The 25,705-nt window shown below is 40.0% G+C and overlaps 1 protein-coding gene across 2 annotated transcripts in view; it reads right to left on the minus strand.

Moving 5' to 3' along the window:
* The window catches only part of LOC122548402 (single-minded homolog 1-like), a 91,468-nt gene that overhangs the window by 50,814 nt on the left and 14,949 nt on the right, over positions 1–25,705 (minus strand). For both annotated transcript variants that reach the window (XM_043687006.1, XM_043687005.1), the window contains exons 5-9: positions 25,403–25,511; positions 25,160–25,245; positions 23,212–23,411; positions 21,779–21,885; positions 21,110–21,257 (exon numbers count right to left, since the gene is read on the minus strand). In XM_043687006.1, the coding sequence (XP_043542941.1) occupies positions 21,110–21,257; positions 21,779–21,885; positions 23,212–23,411; positions 25,160–25,245; positions 25,403–25,511 (650 nt within the window). The remainder of the gene's footprint in view (positions 1–21,109; positions 21,258–21,778; positions 21,886–23,211; positions 23,412–25,159; positions 25,246–25,402; positions 25,512–25,705) is intronic.

A 25,705-nucleotide genomic window follows, 5' to 3' on the forward strand; every position in this document is an offset into this window, starting at 1 on the left:
TCCAACACCTAAAATACCTCAAAAAAAGAGCAGTTCTTACAGCCAGAAATGTTTCCTGTCCTCCATCTTGGATTACCCAGAATCCATCTGTAAAACATCAGTGTGCATCACACAGGGAGTCTGTCAATCTGGAGCTGCTGTGCATTGTTCTTGAACTTTGCCCTGAATATGGCAGACAGGAAGAAACTGCTGTCCCACTTTGCAATCAGAGTGCTGGAGGTTCTGCTTTACAGGTAGGTGCTAGCACAGAACGTTGTTCTACCCTGGACCAGCAGCGGAGGCCATGGCACCAGACCAAGCCAGTCTGGTCTCAGGTTAGCACCCAGTCTAAAGCAGTCTCAGCTGTTCAGCACTGTTGGAAGAATGTTAAAGACCTTCCCCACTTCACCAGCGTAAGTGCCTCCATCTTCTCTCCAATGCCTCACGCTTGTTCCATTTCTGCTACTGAATCAAGGCTCGTGCTCTTCCACTCTCACCATTGCCTGCAACACCTTCCCCATTTGCTCTGGTGTATTTCTTTAGCCCCTGACACCACTAACCCTGCAAGTTCTCTGTGTTGCCTACTCACTGCCTCAGTATATTCCCCAACTGCATCAGCAGTAATAGGTGTCACCCACTTTCACCTCTGAAAGTACATCCCTCTGTCTTATTCCAGGAGGAAAACAGCCTCCAATAGGGCAGAAACAGTCAAGACAAGTGGTGTACTGCTTGATACGTTCACCTATTACGAGGGGAGGAGCCTTATTTTAACACCCCAAGCAGTGCTGGACTGATATTGGAGACCACTGTTGACTAACTGTGCCGAGACAGTCTAAGCAGTGGCTATCTATCCCCTTGAGGATAGACTGAGGCCTGCTAACAACTATGACAAAGCTTCCTGGCTTTGAATTACCATTAAACAGCAAGCCAAGAGAGCAGTAATATCAAATAAAAATTGAAAGAACTGTGGATGCTGTAAGTCACAACCAAAAATAGAAATTGCTGGAATGGCTCAGCTGGTCTGGCCACATCTGTGGCAGAAATCAGAGTTAATGTGTCAGGTCCACTGACCCTTTCTCAGAGCTGCAGCAGTAATATCAGCTTGGTATATTTGGCTGAGGGGGCAAGCACAATGAGGTAAGCATACAGGTAGACTCAGATCGAATGAGTTCTATGACAAAGGGCCTGGACATACAGCATGGGTATATGTCCTTGAGTGCATGGTTACCAGTGTAGCTTGCAATGCAGCAGTGCTGTGCAGAATTGATCTGCAAGTGAATTAGAGATGTGCCATGAAGGTTTTTAGAACATGGCACATATCAAATGCCAGTGTCTGTGCATGTGCGTATATGACCGATGACCATGGAGGCCTGCCTGATTTTCAACATGGATGTCATTCGAAATAAATGGTGACCTGAATCCACTCTGGTTTCTTCACAGATTTCTTCAGCATCTGGTTTGTTTGGCAAGTTGTGAGACTGCAGACTGAATACTCATGAGCTGCGGTGGTAATAAATCATTTATCAAGTGATAATCTCCAGCAACTGGCAATTCGCTGCCTAGCAAGAATCTCACCACGCTGCTTGTAAAAAGCATAGAGGATGGAACAAGGTGATCTTGACATCCAGATAGGTCTGTCACACTTGTTGTCTGGTTCTACCATGTGGCTCAGGCCCATATAACATTCCATCCAATGTGTCTGTTGTTTTAATTATGTTGAAGTCTGTGCCTCTGTTACCCAGTAGCTATGTTCGTGCAGAATGGACTGCATTACTCATTAGATTGGTATTACCCATTTTACTCCAGTCCCCATCCCGAAGGCAAATTTCATCTTTTTGGATTGAGCTCAATAAAATTGAGCCAGTAGTGCAATGAAAAACATACCACATCTCACTCTGTCCAAATGGAATGACTACTCCAAATCAAACAAGATCCAATCATTTATATTATTGACTCTAACAATAATGTTGTGGGTGAAATGTCAGACCTACAATGCTAGGGTACTAACTTCCATGGCAAGACATACATTTGGAGGGGGAGGGAGGCACACCATAATAATAGGTGTACAAACATGAAATGAAAGACAGAAGGTGTATGAATTATTTTTTTTTAATGCACAATCAACCTTCCCATTTCAACAGCACTGCAGAACACATAGAATGCTGGAGTTCACTGAACAATGTCCTGAGCTTGTCCACTAGCTGTCAGCTCATTTCATCCTCACTATCCACTTGAGCGGCGCTTGGAACTTTGGGAACATTGCAGTCCTTGCATCTTTGTAACCAATCAGTTTTGCACATTGGGTGCCCACTGTCCAGTAATACCATTGCTCCTTCCCCTGACAAAACAGCACTGCAAACATTTAACTGCAGCTGCAAGTGAAAAGGGTTTGGCCAAGTGAAAATTGAGGCAAACATTTCTGATACGGTGTTCTTATCCAATTTGATGTCAGCAAACCAGACTGCAAAGTAGAAGCAAATAGAAAAGAGTGAGCAGAGTAAAGGTCTGTTGCCTGATTCATAACTCATGTGAAGCAGATGATAAATCAGCTGCTGTCAATGATGGGAAACATGGGCACAAAAGAAAAAAGGACATTTGGGTTCTTGTGATAGTATCCCTGTATCTGAGTCACAAGGTCTGAGTTCAAATCCTACCTACTCCAGAGACGTGTAATAACATCCCTGAATAGGTTGAATAAAAAATCTATGAAATGTTATCCCCAGTAATAGCAACAAAAGGTGACAGCAACACATTTTTAATGTTACACGGTTAATCAGGGCTTATCATTAAGACTCTACCCCTGGCTAGCTTCAGAAATAACATTTGTTGATTCTGTCATATGCAGCAGCAATAATGTTGTCCACATTCATTTATGCATTTGCATAATCTCTGCATGAAGAGAGGCCCACAGCTTATTGTCTGCTGATGCTTCATCTTGGAACATTGCTTTGGCAGTTTTTTGGTCAGTGACAGTTTGCCATTACAGGGCAAAGAGGTCAATTTCAAGTTTATCTCAGCAGGTTTGGGAATTGGACCCTTGTGGTTGGTAATATTTCGAACCACATGCTAACCGTCTGAGTTAACCTGACATAGCTGATCGCCAGCAATGTGCCAATTCTTTTTGTGCACATCAAACCATTAGATGATTTCATAGCTAGTCACATTTGAGCATAAGAAGAATTCTCTAAATACTTCATCCACTCCACAGACCCCCCAAAAATCATTTCCAGAGAGTAAATAACAAAACTACCAATAACATACAATAACAGCAACAACAACCCATCTTTATAGGCCATTTTTAGCATTGTAAAATGCCCAAATATTTCACAAGAGCACTACCAAAACTTAGGTTTGGTCCAAGCTACAAAAGGCATTATGAGGGCAAACAATCAGAAATTTGGCCAGAGAGGTAAGTTTTAAAGAGAGGATTGAGGTAGCGAGGTGGAGAGGTTTAAAGGGGAAGTTCCAGATTTTAGGCCTTCGTACTGAAACACAGAGCCACAAATGATGGAGCAATAAAATTGAAGAATTGCAGTGCAAGAGACTAATTCAGAGGTGCGGACATCTCAGTGTTGTAGGGCTGGTCTCCCACCTTGAACCTTCCAAGATTTAAGGTCATACAAAACATTCTACTGTACATACACCAGGCTCTCAGGAAATCCCATTCAGCCATCACCACGGGTGTTTGTTGGCCCATGCTATGCCCATTCCAGCAACATCTCATTCCAATTCTCATCCTTGTTTCTGAATCTCCCCAGAGCCTGGCCCCTGCCCACCTTTGTTATTTCATCCAACTCCACAAAACCTCTGATATATCTGTGCTTTTCCAATTTTGGCCATTACACATTTGGATCGTTAAGGAATTGATACACAACATAAAAACATCGCATACCTTTTCAAATTGTAAATTTCCACAAGCAAACATACTTTAAGGATTACAAAAAACAAAGGAGGGATTGCAAGCCAAATATTAATGAACAAAGAACAAACTTGAAAAATAATTTGTTCAGGCGAGCAGATATTTTTTGTCATTCCGTTAAATATTTATTACTTAAAATTAGATGTAATACGTCATCACCTTATGCTTTGGTGGCGTCACTGGCAAAACTAATATTTATTACAAGTAGCCCAGGCCAGGTAAGGCTAGCAGATTTCTTTCCCTAAAAAGCACTAGTGGATTTTTTTTCTAGTTAACAATGTCACTGTCACAATAGTTTTTTTTAATTCAAGATTTGAAATCAAATGTCATCATCTGCCATGGCAGTTCTTGAACCCATCTTCCCAGGTCATTAGCATGAGGAGTTATGTTGCTAACTTAATGATATTATCACTACACCAAAGCTTTCACTTAAGCTTACTGCACCTTTCCTCTCCCTGACCAATCCATATGTCACTTCATTCTGCACTGCTGATCCTGTTCAAGAGCTGTATTGAATCTAAAACTGGAGCTCTTAATGTCATGGAAGTGCTGGTTCACAGTGCTGGGGTACTTACAGAGTGATAAAATTGTACATTATAGAAACAGGCTCTTCCATCCAATTTGTCCATGCTGACCACATATCTTAAACTGAATTATTCCGTTTTGCCAGCATTTGGCCCAATTCCCTCTAAACTCTTCCTATTTGCATACACTTTCAGATGCCTTTTAAATGTTATAATTGTTCCAGGCCCCACCACTTCCTCTGGCAGCTCATTCCATATGTACACCACTTTCTGTGTGAAGAAGTTGTCCCTCAGGCCCCTTTTAAATCTGACCCCTCTCATCTTAAACCTACGTCCTCTGGTTTTGGACTCCCCAATCCTGGGAAAAAGACCTTGGTTTTTCACCCTATCCATGGACCTCATGATTTTATGAACCTCCATATGGTCACTCCTCAGCTTCCAATGCTTCAGAGAAAACAGCCTCAGCCTATTCAGCCACTCCCTGTAGCTCGATTTCTCTAATCCTTGCAATGTTACAATCCACATCTCTAATAAGTGAATTTAAAATTTGCTCCTGGCCTCAATGTTCACTCGCACAGCAAAAGGTCAAATGAGGGAAGGGATGAGTGGAAAAACTTTAAAGAAACATGGATTAGAAATGCCACAACATTTCTGAACTATCAGGACCCACACTTGCACAAAGTTGGAGCTCTAACTTTGGTCTGAATCTGGATCTTGATCTTGAATGGGAATGTTAGTGGAAGGAAGTTGAGTTAGGATTGGGGCAGGTCAAAACTTGGACGTCAGGGAGTACAAATGGCTATTATTAAGAGATTAGGAAGGATGGGGGAGGCCAAAGCTCAGAAGCTGGAGAGTGGGAAGAGACACAACTTGAAGGCTGGAGGAATGGTGAGGGTTTGCAATGAGCAAGAAGATCAAGGGCAGATGTTTCATGAAGCAGGAATATCAGTGACAAAGATGTACCATTAGCAGCAGATTACATTTTTCTCTCATATTTTTAAACTTACTTTATATTTAAACATTGTCATTTTATCACTGTAGGAGTTTAGCTATGTGAAGTATTTAAACTTTTGTTTCAATCATTGAATGAGGGTGTCTCTGGCTGGGCTAACATTTATTGCCCATGGCGAAAGTGAGGACTGCAGATGCTGGAGATCAGAGTCTAGATTAGAGTGGTGCTAGAAAAGCACAGCAGGTCAGGCAGCATCCGAGGATCAGGAAAATCGACGTTGCGGGCAAAAGCCCTTCATCAGGAAGGGCTTTTGCCCGAAATGTCGATTTTCCTGCTCCTTGAATGCTACCTGACCTGCTGTGCTTTTCCAGCACCACTCTAATTTATTGCCCATCCCTAATTGCCCTTGAAAAAGGTGGTGGTGAGCTGCCTTCTTGAACAGTTGCAATCAATATGTTGTAGGTAGAGCCACAATTGCCCTGAGGGAGGGTATTTCAAGTTTTTTGATCCACGACCAGTGAAGGAACAGTGATATGTTTCCAAGTCAGGGTGGTGAATGGTTTTGGGGATTGGATAAGCTTGTCCTTCAAATAGTAATGCTTGTAGGTTGGTACGGTAGTGTCTAAGGAGCCTTGATTAACTTCTGCAGTATATGTTGCTGATGGTACGCACTGCTACTACTGAGCATTGGCGTTAAGGGAGTGAAGGTTTGCGCTGCTGTGCCAATCAAGCAAGGCCACTTAGTCCTGGATAGTGGAAGGCTTATTCAGTGTTGTTGGAGCTGCACTCATCCAGGTAAGTGTCTCTGACCTGTAGTTGTAGTTACTTACATGATGATTCCACTTCCATTTCTGGTCAACGGCAACCCACAGGATGTGATATGTTGAAACAGTAATTGCCTGACACTTATGAATGTTACTTGCCATTTGTTAGCCCAAGCCTGGATATTATCCAGATCTTATTTCATTTGGCATGGACTGATTTAGTATCTGAGGAATTGTGAATGGTGCTGCACATTCTGCAATCATCAATGGATCCCCAATTCTGACCTTTAATGGAAGGAAGGTCATTGATGAAGCAGCTGAAGATGGTTGAACCCAGGATACTACCCTGAGGAGCTCCTGCAGAGACGTCCTGAAGCCAAGCTGACTGACCTCCAACAATCACAACCAACTTTGCTTGTGCCAGCTATGACTCCAAGCAGGGAAATGCTTGCCCTCTGATACCCATTGCTCCAGTTCTGCTCAAGCTCTTTGATGCCACACTCAGTGAAATGTGGCCTTACTATCAAGGGCAGTCACTCTCACCTACTTCTGGAATTCAGCTCCTTTGATCATGTGTGAACAAAGGCTGCCTTGAGGTCAGGAGCTGAGTGGGTTCTAGGCCATCCAAACTGAGCATCAGTGAGCACATTATTGCTAAGCAAGTGCTGCTTGATAATACCATTGATGATCATTTCCAACACATGGTTGATAATAGACCCGGCAGTAATCGGCCGGGTTGGATTTGTCCTGACTTTTGTGCACAGGATATACCTGGGCCTTTTCCACACTGTGTAGATGCCAGTGCTGTAACTGTACTGGAGCAGCTTGGCTAGGTGCACAACAGATTCTGAAGCACAAGTCTTCAGGACTATTTCTGGAATGCTACCAGGGCCTATAAGAATTGTAATATCCAGTCCCTCTAGTTGTTTTTTAATATCACATGGAATGAATCAAATTTGCTGAAGGCTGGCCATCTATGTCCCTGAGCACACAGTCTCCTTGCTGCAGCATTATCATGACCATTGACATTGTAGCCTTAGATGCAGCATTGAAATTCAGAACCATATTGTAAGTGGACTGATGGGCTATGAAGATATTTATAGGTTGGCACATGTTGCATACCTATATTCACAGGCATGGGGTAGTGCCAATGCTATGTTCTTTGAGAGGTTGGTACCTAGTATCTAACATGGAAGCCCTTTGGAACAAGTGGCAACTCCAGATGCCAGGGACCCACTCTGACTTCCAAGTCAAGAATTTATGGCTTCTGTTTTACTTGCAGCAGGTGGTATTATAGGAATTTGCATTTTAATAAGATGCAGTTAATAAGCTTATCAACAAGCAAGGATTTCCGTTAATTGTAACTCACTGCTCCCTAATGACAATCTTGCCTCAATACTTGTAACTTAGTTAGAATTCATGCGTTGAGTTGCTGCCAATGTGGAGATTGGACTCATTAAACTTCTCACAACATTCTGTCACATTTCTCACCATAGCCGATATTGTTCAGGCTCCTATAAGATTCCACAGAATATTTTGCTTACTCATGAAGAACCTACAAAAGCTAACTACAGTTTTAACATGAAATTCAATGTTTCACTTCAAGTCATTTCATATAAAATCCTGCTTTCAGGATCACAGCACAACTTTGAGGACTTATTGCACTCTTATTAATATATATTACCAAAGGCCTCGACTTATGGATATATATTATTGCTGTATTATATCAATATCGTGTGTAAAAGTAGACAGACCAAGATTCTGCAAACATCTCATGTACTTGCCTCCTAAAATCGACAAGAGTAAATGGAAGAATTTGAAACTTCATCATTGCTATGCAAAGAGTCTGTCAAATACATAAATAGAAATCTACATTATTGTTCAATCTTTGGCAAACCTAAGAAAGTTTTTGTGCCAAAGTTATGGCAACTAATACACAGAATTCTTGTGGAGATTTTCTGTGATTATTTATGTATATTTTGCAGGAAGACATCCAGGAACCTTGTCCTTTCCAAATGTGTCTTCATTAAGTCTACGGCATAGGTTATAGTGTTTTTCCACACAACTTTCTTTCTTCTTAGCTCTTTCACAAAACATGCATAGTTTTCTAGAAATCTTGTGTTAACGACATTGCACAGTAAAAGGATTTTGGGTGATTACTTGTTTTTCCACTATTAATTTATTTTTCATTTTGAATTAGGTAATCCAAGATGGAGGACAGGAAAATTTTCTGGCTGAAACAGCTGCTCCTTTTTTGAGGTATTTTAGGTGCTGGAGGTGATTTCCTCGAATTCCAGAAGCAGCAATTACTGTTTTATATGCTGTTGCATTGTTTTGGAACTTTGGAAAAAAAGTCAAAATAACAGCAGTTTTAAAAGGGAGAAGGACAGACAAAGGAAACACATGGTGAGGTCAGTGCAGGAGAGAGAGAGAGAGAGAAAACCTGCACAGTTACTGCCTTTGCTGTTTGAATTGTATCGTTGATCATCGGAGTGCATCTGGGAAAATTAATAAACAGTGAAATTCACAACTAATCTTGGAGGAACTGTTGGGCAAAGTTCACAATACAGAATCTGATAAGTTAATCGTTGTTTTAAGTGTGGTCTACAGAGAATCTGCAGAAGTGAATAGAGTGGGTTCTTTCTTGATTATATGTTTTTGGATTTATGTCTCTTGATTAAACTTACAATATAACTATTAAGTTAACCTGGGGCAGTGTTTGTAGAGGAATAAGATTGCGTGCAATTCTGGTCTCCTTCCTATTGAAAAGATGTTGTGAAACTTGAAAGGGTTCAGAAAAGATTTACAAGGATGTTGCCAGGGTTGGAGGATCTGAGCTACAGGGAGAGGCTGAACAGACTGGGGCTGTTTTCCCTGAAGCGTCGGAGGCTGAGGGGTGACCTTATAGAGGTTTACAAAATTATGAGGTGCATGGATAGGGTAAATAGGCAAAGTCTTTTCTCTGGGTTTGGGGAGTTCAGAACTAGAGGGCATAGGTTTAGGGTGAGAGGGGAAAGATATAAAAGAGACCTAAGGGGCAACTTTTTCACACAGAGGATGGTACGTGTATGGAATGAGCTACCAAAGGAAGTGGTGGAGGCTGATACAATTGCAACAATTAAGAGGCATTTGGATGGGTATATGAATAGAAAGGGTTTGGAGGGGTATGTGCTGGGTGCAGGCAGGTGGGACTAGATTGGTTTGGGATATCTAGTCAGCATAGACGGGTTGGACCGAAGGGTCTGTTTCCATGCTTGTACATCTCTATGACTCTATGAATTCTTGCCCTGCCTTCCTCTCCACCAGATATCACAGTGATTACATAGAATTACACAGAGTCAGTAAAATTAAATAGGCTATTTAACTCATCTGTGATAAAAATTTAGACTCCACACAAGTCTCCTTACATCCCAGTTACCTCACCTCAGCCTTTCTGTATTTTACAGACATGCTGACTCTCCTCTTGAAAGCATCTATCAGTTGTTATTGCTTCCTCCAAATCACTAAAGTCTGCATACGCAGTGAAGCAGAGGCTCCCTGCCTGGACATCTCAATAATGAATAAAACAACACTGATTTACGTATCAAAAACAACAATATAAACATGCAATTAGTGGCACTGGCTAACGTTCACTGAAAAGTCTTTCCTCTATATACCCTATTGTTTCAATATCAAATTAGCTCTATGTCACTGTTTATTACCAATGTTTGTCTAGACTGCTGATGGAAGTGTGCAAATAGTCAGCAATTGTTTTAGTTGCTTCACTCCAGAGCCTTTAATTTGTGGCCTGCTGTGAATGAGTTTCATTCAATGTTTTGAAAGCTGGTTTTATGCTCGTTGAAGCAACCAAATTGAGCAAATTCTTCTTGCAACAAGTGGTTTTACTAGCAGTGAGTTGACACAACATTCCTGGACTGAGATTAAAATTATAATCAACGTCACCAAAACTGGAGAAAAAAATATTGAGTATATAAAGAAAGAGAATTGATATAATGAGTTTTAATAATACTTGGATGAAGGATATGAGAAAATTAAACAGCAAAAGGAAAGAAAGTCAACATTCAAAGCATGATAAGAAGTTAAAGGCATTAATCATTATGGATATCAGAGAAAGCATTGACAAACACAAAATATTATGACAAAGCAAGAAGCAAGATTAAAAGGGCGAAGAGGGAATTTAAATATGGCTTGCAAATAAAATAAAAATATTCTGCAATGATGTTTATAAGTGTGAAAAAATGATTTATCACATAAAATCTCGGATCAGTCAAGAGTGAAAGAATCAGTCTAACTGGTGAATGTGAGGTGTGGCAAAGTTACTAAGTATGTATTTTGCTCTCTCTTTCTGTGCAATTGCTGATAGATGTGAGGATGTAGATGTGCTTGAGAAGGTTGCGGAATAATTCTAAGGGATAACTGTAGAAAAGCAATTGATGATGTGCTGTTGTGCACCATGTACTACTAGATCGAGGTCAAAATGGAAATGGCAGAGGTTTTAGCTACAATTCATCAATCCTTCATAGATACAAAAATTATTAAACGAGACAAGAGAATTGCTGATGTAACACCAGCATTCAAGAAGGGAACAGAAAGTAAAATAGTGTAACTCTAGATCAGTTGGCCTAACATTAAATGTAGGTAAACTTTTAGAATCCATTGGTGAAACTAACTTAGTGAATAGGCAGAAAAGCATTTACTAATCAAGGGCCAGCCAACATAAGTTTGCAAAAATCAAAAAATGTTTGAAAACATATTACCATTTCTTCGGATGACTGAATGGGAAGAAAGAACCTTACATAGTGCCTTGCATAACCTTAGCATATCCCAATTCATTTCACGGTCAATAATATATTTTTATAGTGTAGTCACTACTTTAATGCAGAGAAATGTGGTAACCGTCTGTAATGGAAAAAGACTTGGCTGACCTCTTTGGCATGATTGCAAGTTTATTTTTCTTTCTTTCCAAAGGAAAGGCAGAAATGCGGGTAAGAGATGTGCACATACACCAGTGTGAATATGTTGAATATTAAGATACCTTTTGAAGTATAATTGTTTGCTGTCTGGCTGAGGTAGCACTCAGTAATATGAAATTTACCAGCAGCCCAGAAACTTAGATCTGAAGTCCTAAAAAAATGCAATAATTGTTACACCAGCAATAATCAGAAAATTTGCCATACCAGCTTCCAGGCCAAAAAGAGAATCACTTTCAAACACGCAAATATCTTATCGGTACCTGCTTCAATAACAATCATAATTCACATTGATGTAGCATCTTTAAAAGTATAGAATGTGCTGAGGCATTTCATAGGGACATTCAGATGATTTTTGATACCTAAGGCATAGAGTCATAGAGCTGTACAACATGGAAACAGACTCTTCGGTACAACTTGTCCGTGCCGACCAGATATCCTAAATTAATCTAGTCCCATTTACCAACCCTTGGCCCATATCCCTCTAAACCTTTCCTATTCATGTACCCATCTAGATCTCTTTTAAACGTTGTCATTGTACCAGCCCCCACCACTTCCTTTGGTAGCTCATTCCATATATGCACTGTGAAAACGTTGTCCTTCAGGTCAGATTTAAATCTTTCCCCTCTCACTCTAAACCTATGCCCTCCAGCTTTAGACTCTCCTCCTCCATTTCCTCTGGCAGCTCATTCATAAGAAGATATTTGGACAGATGTCAAATATGTGTAAGTTTTAAGGAACATTTTAAAATAGAAGAGTGGGGTAGGGAGGAAACAAGGTTCAAGGAGAGGTTTCCAGCTTACAGCCTAGACTGCTGAAGGCACAGACATCAATGTTAGAGTGATTAAAATGAGGGCTACATGAAAAGCCAGAACTGGAGGAGCACAGAGACATTGGAGGGATGTAAGTATGAAGGAGGTTACAGTAATGGAGAAGGTTGAAGCCATGAAAGGGCTTACAAACAAGGAAGATTTTTTACAACCAGATATTATCAGACCACTCCAGTCAGTAAGTGAACAATTATACTTCAAAAAGTATCTTAATAAGGATGATGCACTGATTTTATTGATAAATTGTATTTTACATATTTATATTGATACACATGCAGATCTCTTTCCTGTATTTCCGATTTAAAATGTCCAGCATTCCTAATATCCAGTAAACAGAAGGTGCTGGGTGAACAGATTTGGGAGAAGTTCAAATACAACAGCAGAGATTTGGATGACTGCAAGTTTATGCAGGGTTGAGAAAGGTGTGAAAAAGCAGAGTGAATGTTTTGGGTTCAGTGGCACTTCTTCAAACGATGATTGTGGAATAATGACAATTTTCCAAGTTGGTCTTATCTACAATTTATACCATGGGAGTAAGAGGCTTCTTGAGATGGCAAGTGTAAAGAGAGAGCCATGAAAATAGTTTGGGGGGAGAGAGATGAGTACAGGAAGGTAGTGAACTGAGAGCAGATAGAGCATAATGAGTTGAGATGGAGGTTGAAATCAGGGCAGACGCTGAAGAGAAAGTAGTGATGATATCTCAGGAAGAAATTTGACATAGTACTTAGTAAGCAGTGTAACAGCTCCAAATGAGAGGCAAAAGAGGGGAACAACAAAAGATTCTGAACTATCCTTGCACAAGAAATAAACATCCCAGGCAACAGTCTTTCACAGAAATGTTAAGAAACTCAATCTGTAAATTAAATTTAGCAGAAAGAGTGACATTTCTATTTTGCTGGTGATCCTTCCTTAATGGAGTGTGGAAGGTATTCAGGTGTGCCATGTACTAATTAAAGTGTTATGTCATGATCTACATAGTGTTGATCATGCAAGTAATTTCCAATTCTGATGAAAGTTGCAAGTAACCTTAACTTTGGCATTAGCTTGATGGGTGAATACTGTACATGCTTATGATGCAACTTAGCTTGATGAAACCTGATGTTCGCAGTTTGTTTCTTTTTCTCTCTGGTCTGTGTTACAAGGCCAGAGCATATATCATAACGTGCCATTAGCGATGAAAGGTACAGGAGAGCTGGATCTGCGTAAGGACTCTCTTGTAGTGCAGTGGTAGCATTCCTACCCCTGGACTGAGAGACCCACTTGCTCTAGAGGTGTGTAATACCATCTCTGAACAGGTTGATTAGGAAAAATAAATTAACTAGTTTAAAATTATGCTGAGTTAATATTGAGTTTGGCTTTGCAAATATATGTAAACTCATGTTTCGATCAATTATTTGCACTCACTTGTTGTGACATGCTAGATGATTTCAGCCTATCATTTTTCAAAATTACAAATAATTAAAGATTCTTAGTATTATAGATACCATCATGGAATCTCCTATAGTACAGATAGAGGCCATTCGGCTCATCACATCTGCAACAACCATCCAAACGGCAACCTAGCCAGACCCAACACCCCACCCTGTCCCTCGAACCCCACATTTGCCATGGCCAATCCACTTAATCTGTCCAGCTATTGGACCATGTGAGGAAACTGGAGCACTGGGAGGAAACCACATAGACACAGGGAGAATGTACAGACTCTACACATAGGTCATCAAGGCTAGAATTGAACCTGGGTCCCTACTGTGTGAGGCTTTATTACAGATACTGTGATATAATTGAAGAAGACGTCCCATACTATTCAGCTCAACTACGGTGATTACATCACAATGATGATTCACATCAATGACAGAGCACATTCCATATCGGCGTTGTCACTGACAGATGATGCAGATACAAAAGCTCAACAAAAACAGAACCTGATACTTCCTCACAGACTTCACGGTGCAGGTCATCCACACATTTTGAGCTCATCACACTTCTAAGTATCACTCTTTGATACATAAGTAAAGAATTAACAGACATTACAAAGAAAGCCAGTTATCCTCTTGTAGGCTAAGGCCACTATCTAGCTGATCGCAGTTGTGTCTTAGAGAAATCCACTTGAAATTTACTGTCTCTGATCACAGCATTTAGGCTGCATAGCCTTAAAGGAACATGTCAATTTAAAGTAAGAGCACTTTATCAGCTGAAGAATGCATTTTGGTCTACATGGTATAATACCCCTGTCATTATAAAACATAGTATTACCTTGGTTGACTGAAAATTATTTCAAAACATTAGATTAACTTGTAATAATTTCAAGGTATCTCCAAATATCTAGTGTCGCAAAGCTGGTCCTTTTATAAGGTTACGTTGTCCTTGATTTCTTTCAGAGAGATTCTAAATGACCCAAGGTTCCAACATGTCTGAAGTTTGAATGGCTCTTTTGTTTATACCTAATAGACAAGCTTTCAAATCTTTTTTTGAAAACTGGTATAATCAAGGGGGTGTGGCAACTCTATAGCTGGGCAGGTCAGTTCAGTTCGGGGGTTAGCTGAGTCAGGGTCACAATTTAAACTGGACACTCTGCCTCGCCTTCTGCCCTTCTCACTTCATAACCTGTAAACCTTTTGTGTTATTTGTAATCTTTGTACTACGGGGTTTGTTTATTGGGATTGTTGCATGTATTTTGGAACAGCATCATTAAGTCGGGATATCCTGTCAGGTTCAGTGAGGTTAAGTTATTCTGGTATTCTACTTTCATTCATTCGTTGTGTTTCATTCTGTAATTTTGTAAAAAAATTCTGTTTGTTTAAAACTCGGCAATCTGCTCAGCTATTTCAGTCTGGGACAATCCACGACACACTTACCTGAAACAAATAGCAAAGTTATGGGCTGAACTATCTGCTTAAAAATGTTTTGAGACATCGGGCCTGGTCCATAACAGACTGGGAGCTCTTTGCGGGATTTGCTTGTGGTTCCAAATTGGGGTTTAGGCAGCTAGTGGTGTTACTGTCTTTTACTTTGGGTGCTGATTTGGTTGGGTAAACATAGCTTGGGATAGCAATGGCTCTTTCAGTCACCAAGAGTTTCTGGAAGTGGAAGAAGTGACCTTGGCAGTTTTACAAAAGGTAGTTAAGGTCAAGATGCAGGAATTAGCAGACAAGCTGGAGTTGAAGCTACCTCCTAATGTGAGGAAAGGTGAGATGATTTCAGCAGTAGCTTGGTATTTAAATTTGCTGGAAACATCATCAGGATCTGTGGAGATGGCAAAAATTCAATTACAAACAAAGCAGCTTGAGATGGAGGTGAGACATAAGGGAAGGGCAGCAGAAATGAAACATGTTTGAGTTATGATTAAAAGCAGAAGAGAAAGAAAAAGAGAGTTTGAACTTGAGAAAATGACACTTAGAAAGGAAAGTCAGCTTAGAAGGATGGAGACCAAGGCTGAAGATAAGTATAATGAGGAACAGAATGAGGATGAGCACGCCCCTAGTAGCCAAAAGCATGGTGCGAAACTGTTTAAGTATGTTCAAGCATCGCCTAAATTTGATGAGAAGGATGTGGAAGCCTTTTTCATCTCATTTGAAAAAGTGACTAAACAAATGCAGTGGTGAGTGACGATGTGGGTTTTGTTGATCCAAACAAAATTGTAGGTAGAGCTGGTGAGGAATTTGCATCGCTCTCAGAGGAGGTATCTGGGGAGTACAAGGAGGTAAAAAGCCATCTTAAGTGCATATGAGCTTGTACCAGAAGTTGAGAGACAATATTTCAGGAATTTAAGGAGGGGCCCTTAAATCTATGTTGAGTCAAACCTTTATTGAGTTTCAAAGGATCAAGCAAAGTAATTTTGATATGTGGATAAGAGGATTAAAAAAGAGAGCAAGCTTACGACACTCTTAGTCAGACAATTATTTTGGAGAAATTCAAGAATTCACTTCCTGAAGTAGTGTAAACTCATGTGGAACAGCAGAGATTAAACAGCAAGGTTTGCAGCTGAAGTGGCTGATGAGTTGGTCCATAAAACACGGTTCGGCTTCCAGGGTCAACTTCAGTCCACGAGGGATAGAAATTTGGACAAAGAGAAATCCTTACATGGAAAGGAAAAGGTAGATCTCAGTGGAGATCATAAGGATAACTTACTACAGGGTAAATAGGAAACCCTTGAAGAGGACAAAAAAGTTAAAATGTTCCAGTATTTTCATTGCAATAAAGTGGGCCACATGAAATCACAGTGTTGTTGGGCTAGGAAAAAGCCAGATGTAGGAAAACAGGACAAGCCTGGGAGTTTTATTGGAATGATAACAGAAAGCACAAGGGAAGCTAGAAAGTTGCATCAGAGTGTACAAGCTGGTTAAGGAGGAAGTACCAGATCTGCTTAAAAAATATACCTGCAAAGGTAAAGTTTATTCACATAGGCCAGGAGTAGCAGGTGAAGAGATTACAATATTAAGGGATACAGCATTTTCTTAGTCTGTGGTACTAAAAGTTGAGGAGACATGGGTGGCACGGTGACTTAGTGGTTAGCACTGCTGCCTCACAACACCAGGATCCCAGGTTCAATTCTAGCCTCGGGTGACTGTCTGTGCATATTCTCCCGATGTCTGTGTGAGTTTCCTCTGGGTGGTCTGGTTTCCTCCCACAAAAGACCTGCAGATTCAGGTGAATTGGCCTACAGTGTTAGGTGCATTAGTCAGAGGGAAGTGGGTCTGGGTGGGTTACTCTTTGGAGGGTTGGTGTGGACTGGTTGGGCTGAAGGATCTGTTTCCACACTGTAGGGAATCTAATCTAATATGTACTTCTGAAGGACTATTGCCAGAAAAGCTACAGGTAACAGGAAGGAGTACTGGAGAAACTCTCAGCTCCAGGAATACAATTTAACCTTCCAATATAGCTGATTCACCGGTTGGAGTGCTGCCTACTGTGGTTAAAAAGCCAGTGGAAATTCAAGCAATACAGGCTTTTTATTCTGGAATCTTCGAGGAGAAAGTGAGGTCTGCAGATGCTGGAGATCAAAGTTGAAACTTTATTGCTGGAACAGCACAGCAGGTCAGGCAGCATCCAGGGAACAGGAGATTCGACGTTTCGGGCACAGGCCGAAGAAGGGCCTGTGCCCGAAACGTCGAATCTCCTGTTCCCTGGATGCTGCCTGACCTGCTGTGCTGTTCCAGCAATAAAGTTTCAATTCTGGAATCTTTCTTGATTGTGTGGTAATGAGGTCACACAGTTACCAGTTCAAACAGGAGAGATCAAAGTGTACAGATAAAGAAGCTGAGGTGGCATCAGTAGAGACTTTATTTGATCAAATGGTTGAGACAAAACAGGAGTAAATAGATGACCATGTAGACAAATTAGCTCAGCTAAATTAATTGCATTACAGCAGAAAGATGAAAAGTTTAAGCAGTTGTACCAAAAGACATATATAGAGAAGGAATCTGAATGTATCCCTGAATGTTATTACCTTAAAAATGGTGTCATAATGAGGAAATGGAGACCATCACATATTCAGGCAGATGAGAAATGGGCAGAAATTCATCAAATCGTATTGCCAGTGGGATATGGAAAGGAGGTGTTGTGAGTGGTGCATGAGCTTCCACTTGGGGGTCATTTAGGGGTGAGGAAAACACAGGCTAAAATACAAAGACATTTTTACTGGCCTGGACTGCATAAGGATGTAGTTGAATTTTGTCAGATGTGTCATATATTGGAAAACCACAGGCGGTAATAAAACCTGCACCTTTAATACTTATTCCTGCATTTGAGAAACCTTTGACAAGATTCCTAATCGATTGCATAGGTCCCCTAGCTCAAACAAAAAGTGGGAATCAGTATTTGTTAACAATAATGGATGTATTGGCTAGATTTCCAGAGGTCATCCCAATATACAATATCACAGCTAAAAGGATTGGAGAGGAATTACTCAATTTTTTTTACTAGATACAGACTACCAGTACAGGTACAGTCAGTTCATGGATCAAACCTCACATCAAACCTATTCAAGGAAGATAACAGCTTAGACATTAAACAATTCAAATCTACTGCAGACCATCCAGAAATGCAGGGAGCGCTAGAAAGGTGGGATCAAAACTAAAGACTGTGTTGAGGGCTTATAGTCAGGATATCTAGATGATTGGGATAAGGGAGTTCCGTTTGTGCTTTTTGCGATCAGAGATGCACCAAATGAATCGACCAAATTCAGTCCATTTGAATTGGTTTTTGAGCATGACATAAGAGGACCGTTAAAATTGATTAAGGACAAATTAATAAGTCAGAATTCAGAGACCACATACTTGGACCAAGCATCAAATTTTAGGGAGCGATTAAATAGAGCAGGGGAGTTGGCTAGACAGCTTTTGAAAGTATCACAACAGAAAATGAAAAAGGAAGCAGACAAGAAGTCAAAAATTCACAATTTTGCGATCAGGGATAAGGTATTAGTGTTACTTCTTGTAATAGATGAACCTTTAAAAGCAAAGTTTGGTGGATCTTATCACATTGAAAGGAAATTGAGTGAGGTGAACTACTTGATAAGGACTGCAGACAGGAAGACATCTCACAGAGTGTGCCATGTGAATATGCTCAAAGGGTATTTTGATAGGGAAGGAAAGCAAGTGGAGCAGGTGTTAATGATTACAGCACAGAAGGAAGAACCAAGTTCAGAGGATTCTGAATTGGACATTCCTCAAATCAAATTGGACAATGATGAAGTTGTCAAAAATTGGGATAAATTATTGAGTTACCTTCCTGAGAAAAATCGAATTGACCTGAAAGAGTTATTACTAACACACGGGGAGATATGCGGACATAAACTGGGAATACTAATCTCATTGTGCATGATGTAGATATAGGAGCTGCCGTTCCGATTAAGTAACATCCTTATAGGCATAACCCTCTAACGTTGGCACACATTCAGAAGGAGATTGAATGCATGCTCCAAGACGACATAATCAAAGTGGGTTACAGTGACTGGAGCTCACCCATCGTAATGATGCCAAAACCAAATGGTACCCAATGGTTATGTGTGGACGATTGCAATAATCAATGCAATTACAAAGACTGATGCACATCCGATTCTGCAGCTGGAAGACTGTGTTGGAAAAGTGGGACAAGCAACTTATTTTTCTAAGTTGGACTTACTCAGAGGATACTGACAGGTACATCTGTCAGAACGAGCAATGGCAATTTTGGCTTTCATAATGCCAAATGGAATGTATCAGTTTAAAGTCTTGCCATTTAGTATGAAAAACACTCCAGCCACACTTCAGACACTAACCAATAAGGTCATTGGTGGATTATCCAACTGTGTGGTGGAGATTAATGACTTGGTGATTTTTAGTTACTCGTGGAAGGAACATTTACAACGTTCATCGGACTTGTTCGATCAACTTCGGAAGGCAGGCTTGATAGTAAACCTAGCTCAAAGTGAATTTGCCAAAGCCCAAGTCACCTTTCCTGGGCCATGTATTGGATACGGACAAATGGCCCCATGGGATGTAACACAAAGGCAATTGGGGAGTTTCCCATACCATCGACAAAAAGAGCAGTATGGAGTTTGTGCTGAAGTTTAGAAGTGTGGCTACTCCACTCACTGAATTGCTAAAGAAAGGCAAGACGTTTCAGTGGACAGCAGACTATAAGAAGACATTTGACAGCCTGAAAAGTGTGTTAACCAATGATCCAGCATTAGCCACACCAGATCATATAAAGTCTTTCAAAGTGGCTATCGATGCCAGTGATGTGAGTGTCAATGTGTGCTCCTGCAGGAAGATGACAAGGAGATAGAATGACCAATTGGGTATTTCTCCAGGAAGTTGCATGTTCATCAGCATGAATATTCGACAGCTGAGAAAGAGACTTTGAGCTTGGTGTTGGCATTACACCATTTCAGCGTTTATGTTACTAGTGACGCAAATGAGACAATCGTATACACTGATCATAACACATAGAAATTTGTGGAGAAATTTCAGGAAAAAATGCCAGACTGCTTCGATTGAACCTGTTGTTACAGCCATTCAGTGTAAAAATTGTGCACGTGGCAGGTCAAGGAAACATGATTGCCGCTGCATTGTTGAGACTCGAATGAGAGATGGAGGTGTTCGATGGTGGGAGTACCACAGACTGAATCCAGATGTAGTTGTGCATGTTTGCATGTTTATAGTCAGTGAATGCATCTGTTTTAGAGTACTAACCAATTTTTGGGGGGTTTTGAAAAATGAAACCATCTTTGAATATGGATGGTTTATTTTTTAAGGGGGGAGGTGTCGCAAAGCTTGTTCTTTTACAAGGTTATGTTGTCCTTGATTTTTTTCAGAGAGATTCCAAATGACCCAAGGCTCCAACATATCTGAAGTTTGAATGGTTCATTAGAGCCCTTTTGTTTATACCTAATAGATAATGCTTCAGGCAGAAAGTTTTCAAGACTTTTTTTAAAAACTGGTATAATCAAGAGGGCGTGGCCAGCGCTCTAGCTGGGCAGGTCAGTTCAGTTCGAGGGTTACTTGAGTCAGGGTCACAGTTGAAACTGGATGGTCTGCCCCTCCTTCTGACATTCTACCTTCATAACCTGTAAGTTTTTTGTGTTATTTTTAATCTTTGTGCTAAGGGGTTTGTTTATTGGGATTGTTGCAAGTATTTTGGAACAGCATCATTAAGTCAGGATAGCCTGTCGGGTTCGGATAGGATAAGTTTTTCGGGTAGTCTATTTTCATTTCTTTGTGTTTCGCTCTGTAAGTAAACTCTGTTTGTTTGAAACTTGGCAGTCTGCCCAGCTAATCCACTCCAGAAATATCCACTATACGCTTACCTGAAAAAATAGCAAAGTTACGGTCTGGGCTACCTGCTTAAAATTGTTTTTAAGGGGTCAAGCCTGGTCCATAACACTGGACAATGGTTACAAACAGTACAATAAGTAATTAACATGTTTTACACTAAGTAATACATATATTTAATTCTTTCTTTCCCATAAGGTCACACATAACCCCACTTAGCCCAACATATATTCTACCACATACTCATTGTTTGCTTAGGTAATGGACATAACTGCACACAATGTGAACTTGATCATCCTAACAACGTTCTGTAACAATGTCCTTTTTAAGGTACATTTTGTTCTGGTGACACAGTGTTTACGTCATTTCCAGGACACCTGTGTTTAAGTAAATAATGAGGAGGTAAATGGTTACTCACGTGAGAACGTAGTTGACACTAACAATGCAGTGGGGCCGAGATGACCTGCTATTGTGGACTATTGTTGCGTAGCTCTGAACCCATACCCAACCTCCATGCTTTGCAAGGAAGCGGTAATATTTTGTTGTTACCTGTCCTTTGACAAGCACTGTGTACAGAAAGGAAAAATTATGACTATTTTTACCCTGATAATTACTCCTTGTTCAATCTTTATGAAAATAAAAAGCTTGCAATTCTGGAACACAATGCGTCTCCTGTTCTGGTGCTAAAACTTTGCTCTGCAGATTGAAAGCATGACCTGTAATAGATTTATAATTCCTCCAAGTTATACTCTTGAACAATCAAGATCACATTTTTATTTATGAAGCAAAGTACTTTGGCATTTTGGCCAGACAACTCAGGCCCAATGTATTTATTTTGCCCTGAGGCAGATTTGCTTTTTGCTTCCCATAGGACAAACCAATTTTGGCAGTCAACATTGCCAGCACATTAGCAGAACATAGTTTTGCCTTTGTAATATGCAAAATTACTACATCTTTAGATGTCCAATTGATCATTTAAAGAAAAAGAAGTGATTTGAAGTCTCACTCCTAACAGCAAACAAGGCAATCTTCGTGTTCATCTATTAATCAGTAATGAATCAATCCTCTTGTATGCAAAAATACTTACACAAATGATGAGCACAGCGCAAGTGAAATGTATCACATCCATGGACATGATGATAGAGAGTTTTTTCTATTAAATCCTGAGGTTCATAGCCTGTCAGTTCAGCTACCCTGCATGAGATAAATAGAAGTCATGTGTAAACAGAAATAATTCAACATGCAAAATCAAGATGGATGGCTGTAATTTATGAAGTTAAAAAATCACACAATACCAGGTATAGTCCAACAGACTTATTTGGAAGCACTAGCTTTCAGAGCACCATTCCTTCATCAGGTGATGGAAGGAGCAGTGCTCTGAAAGCTAATGCTAAACCTGTTGGACTACACCTGGTATTATGTGAGTTTTAACTTTGTCCATCCCAGTCCAACAACAGTACATCCAAGTCATGGTAATTTATGAAGGCACCTCATCTTCATCTTTGCAAAAGGAATTAAGGATGAGCAACGAATGTCACTTACAGTGTTGCTCATATCCCATAAAATAATAACACTAATGTTAAGCGCTGTCCCTTTGTACACATTACCATACTGTTCGATAAAATTAACTCTAACAACTTTGGAAGATAAGGAATAAAGGAAGATAGATAAATGAAGATAAGATGTCCTCCACCTTGAATGTATCAGTTTAAATATTACCCTTTGCAATTTAACTTCAAATGATTGGATGTGCTGTCAATCCACTTATCAACAGATGTTAGATAGATAGAATCCCTACAGTGTGGAAACTGGCCCTTCAGCCCACACCAAGCTTCTTAATAGTAACCCACTCCCCAATAATCAACATTTACCCTTGACCAGTGCACCTAACCTACACATCCCTGAACACAATGGGCAATTTAGCATGGCCAATCCACCTAACTTGCACATCTCTGGACTGTAGCAGGAAACTGGGTTACCCAGAGGAAACCAATGCAGACACAGAGAGAATGTGCAAACTCCACACAGTCGCCTGAGGCTGGAATCGAACCTGGGTCCCTGGCGCTTTGAGGCAGCAGTGCTAACCACTAAGCTATCATACCATCCATGTACTATTATATTGATATACTATACACAGTCATTTCTAATTCAAAATACTGAAAGATCTATGTTAGACAGTTGACCCAATATAAATATCATCTGATGCCAAGAAGGATATTTTCTTGAGAGTGGAGTTCCAGGCTGCTGGACGAACCTAAGCATTTTTTTGGTGACCTGCACTAATGCTAGTCAACAGTCAGAGGTGTATGCTATACAAATCACAAGCATTCAGAACAAAGGCTAATTTTCAAATTGTTATGCAGCTACTTTACTGTAGAGGTTTTTACTTAGCTAATAGAGCTCTAAAGACTTTATAACTAAACTAAAACAAACAACTTTGCACTTGCAATGTATAAACCCGAATGAAAATTGTTTATCTTCATGAAATGTAAAGATTACTTGATAATATCATACTCTTACCTGGAGTCAAGAAATATCAGTTTCATGTCAAGGCTAGCTCGAAACATGAACATATTGCTGTGCAGTTTGATTTCTGTCACAGCACTTGGGGGCAGTGAATGGCCAACTGCCACTAATCCAACATTCTGGTAACAACCATCAAAGGGAGACATGTCTAGACTGTACTGACGAATCTTTAGATAGCCACTGCAATGGATAACCTGCAAGAGAAACATGCATCATACTATTCTATTGTGGTTCATTGATAAAATTATAAAACTCATATCACCCCAAACTTGAGTTCTTGGCTAATTGTCTGGTAAACTAATAACTAGTTTATGAGGTACAATATGGGGAATTTTAAGTCTCATCTCTGCTTTCTTGGTTGCAAGTATCTCACAATGGCCAACTAACAATAAGTAAGACAAAGCAGCTTCGTTGATAATTGATTGCACTTCAATTTTCATGGATAGTCTTAATTTTAGGATGTGGAGATGCCAATGTTGGACTTGGGGTGGACAAAGTTAAAAATCACACCACACCAGGTTACAGTCCAACAGGTTTGTTTGGAAGTACAAGCTTTTTCAGCGCTGCACATTCATCGGGTAGCTACCTGATGAAGGAGCAGCACTCCAAAAGCTTGAACCTCCAAATAAACCTGTTGGACCATAACCTGGTGTTGTGTGATCTTTAACTTAATTTTAACATGCTAACATCCTCCGACAGTACAGTGGTACGTTTTTGCCCCCTGCATTAATCCCTTTTCTAGTTCTTTCACAACTAATTAATGTATATTACCATTTATTTCTAATCAGGTCAGATAATCTTTAAGTGTCGAGAGTGTGGTGCTGGAAAAGCACAGCAGGTCAGGAAGCATCCGAGGAGCAGGAGAATCGGTTAATTAATTCCTGATGAAAGGCTTATGCCCAAAACACAGATTCTCCTGCTTCTTGGATGCTGCCTGACCTGCTTTGCTTTTCTAGCACCACACCCTGGACTCTGATCTCCAGCATCTGCAGTCATCACTGTCCCCTAGATAATCTTTAAAGTCCTCTATGAGTTCTAAGTTAACAGAATTGGAAGCCAATGAGATATATTTCCATCAAGAAAACACAAATTGTGTCATTTTTGTTCCCAGTGACACCCTAATACCTGTCAATTTAACTATGATCTGGCAAAATCACCAGAAATATTGTACAGTGGATTAGAGTTCTGGACTCCATTGAAGTGGAGGTACATTTTATTAGCAAGTAGTAAGGCTACCAACCAATTCACAACCAACATTCTCAGTGTCCCTTTAGATACAAAGAGTACTTTGCTTTTTTTGGGGGGGGATTTGACAGTAGAAAATAACAATGTATGTGATTTCCTTCAAAGTGTGTCCTGAAGTCACTGAATGCAGGGGTTTGCTAATATGGACTTGCAAAAATTGTGAATTCAAATCCCACCATGATAACTTCTTCTATAAATGTGATGGCACTGGAAAAAATGACCATGAAAGCTGTTGCATTGTCATTGATATACTAATTGGCCAAGGAAAGAAACCTGCCAACCCTACTTGATCTGGCCTACATATTGCTTGAGCCCTATATTACATTGCCCTGAGGCAACTTGTAATGGGTCATAAAGTATCACCCACATCACCCAGTATCACCCACATCCTTTGCACAATTAAGAACAAACTTTCCCAAATAGAGACCACATTGCTACGATTATTTTTCAACATTCCACTTACCAAAATATGTAAACATAGTTTTGTATTTTGTTAGCCTTTTGGTTTTAAATAAACAAATACTATAAACATTCATCCAGACTTGTGTTACCATTATGACCTTGGACACAAAATAAAACATTTTTTTCAAACATGGTGTTGAATGTGTCTGTTTTTCAATTGCAAAAATTATGTAAAACAAGAAAAAGAAAGCAAGTACAGTTCTGATGTGATCACACATCAATCAGCAGAACTCACCTTGTAACCACCACAGGTTAAACCAGCATTCCTCTTTGCCAAGACACATTTCATCCTCACAAAGAAGGACCGTTCAATTTCATATTCTGTTAAAACACATCATAAGAGTTGACAATAGTATTGGGGTAGCAGGCTGGTGGGAATTGCATGGAGAAGAGTAGAAGGGGTTACTGGGGGAATAAAGCCTCCAGAAATGAGAAACATGAGCACAAGTATGAATGTATGAGAATAGATTCAGTGTACCTTGAACAAAGTGAGAGTGGTAGGGCTGATGAGCTGTCAGAACTGCAGTCATTTCATCATGATCAGCAGGGTGGATGTACTCATAAATACTGTTCCCAGTCAGCTCTACCTGTTTACATCATAAACACTTTTAAACATTCCTTGAAAACGGTTTCATAACAAAATACATGTATCATATATGTATTCAATTGTGTATTGTCATTTAGCATAAATGAAAACCATTTATTTCTATATGCATCCAATAGGTTTGAGCAACTCTAAAGAATATTCATATTTTGCATTCTTTTATGATTGTTTGCACCA

The sequence above is a fragment of the Chiloscyllium plagiosum genome, chromosome 3 (assembly GCF_004010195.1).
Source record: "Chiloscyllium plagiosum isolate BGI_BamShark_2017 chromosome 3, ASM401019v2, whole genome shotgun sequence".
Classification (NCBI taxonomy): Eukaryota; Metazoa; Chordata; class Chondrichthyes; order Orectolobiformes; family Hemiscylliidae; genus Chiloscyllium; species Chiloscyllium plagiosum.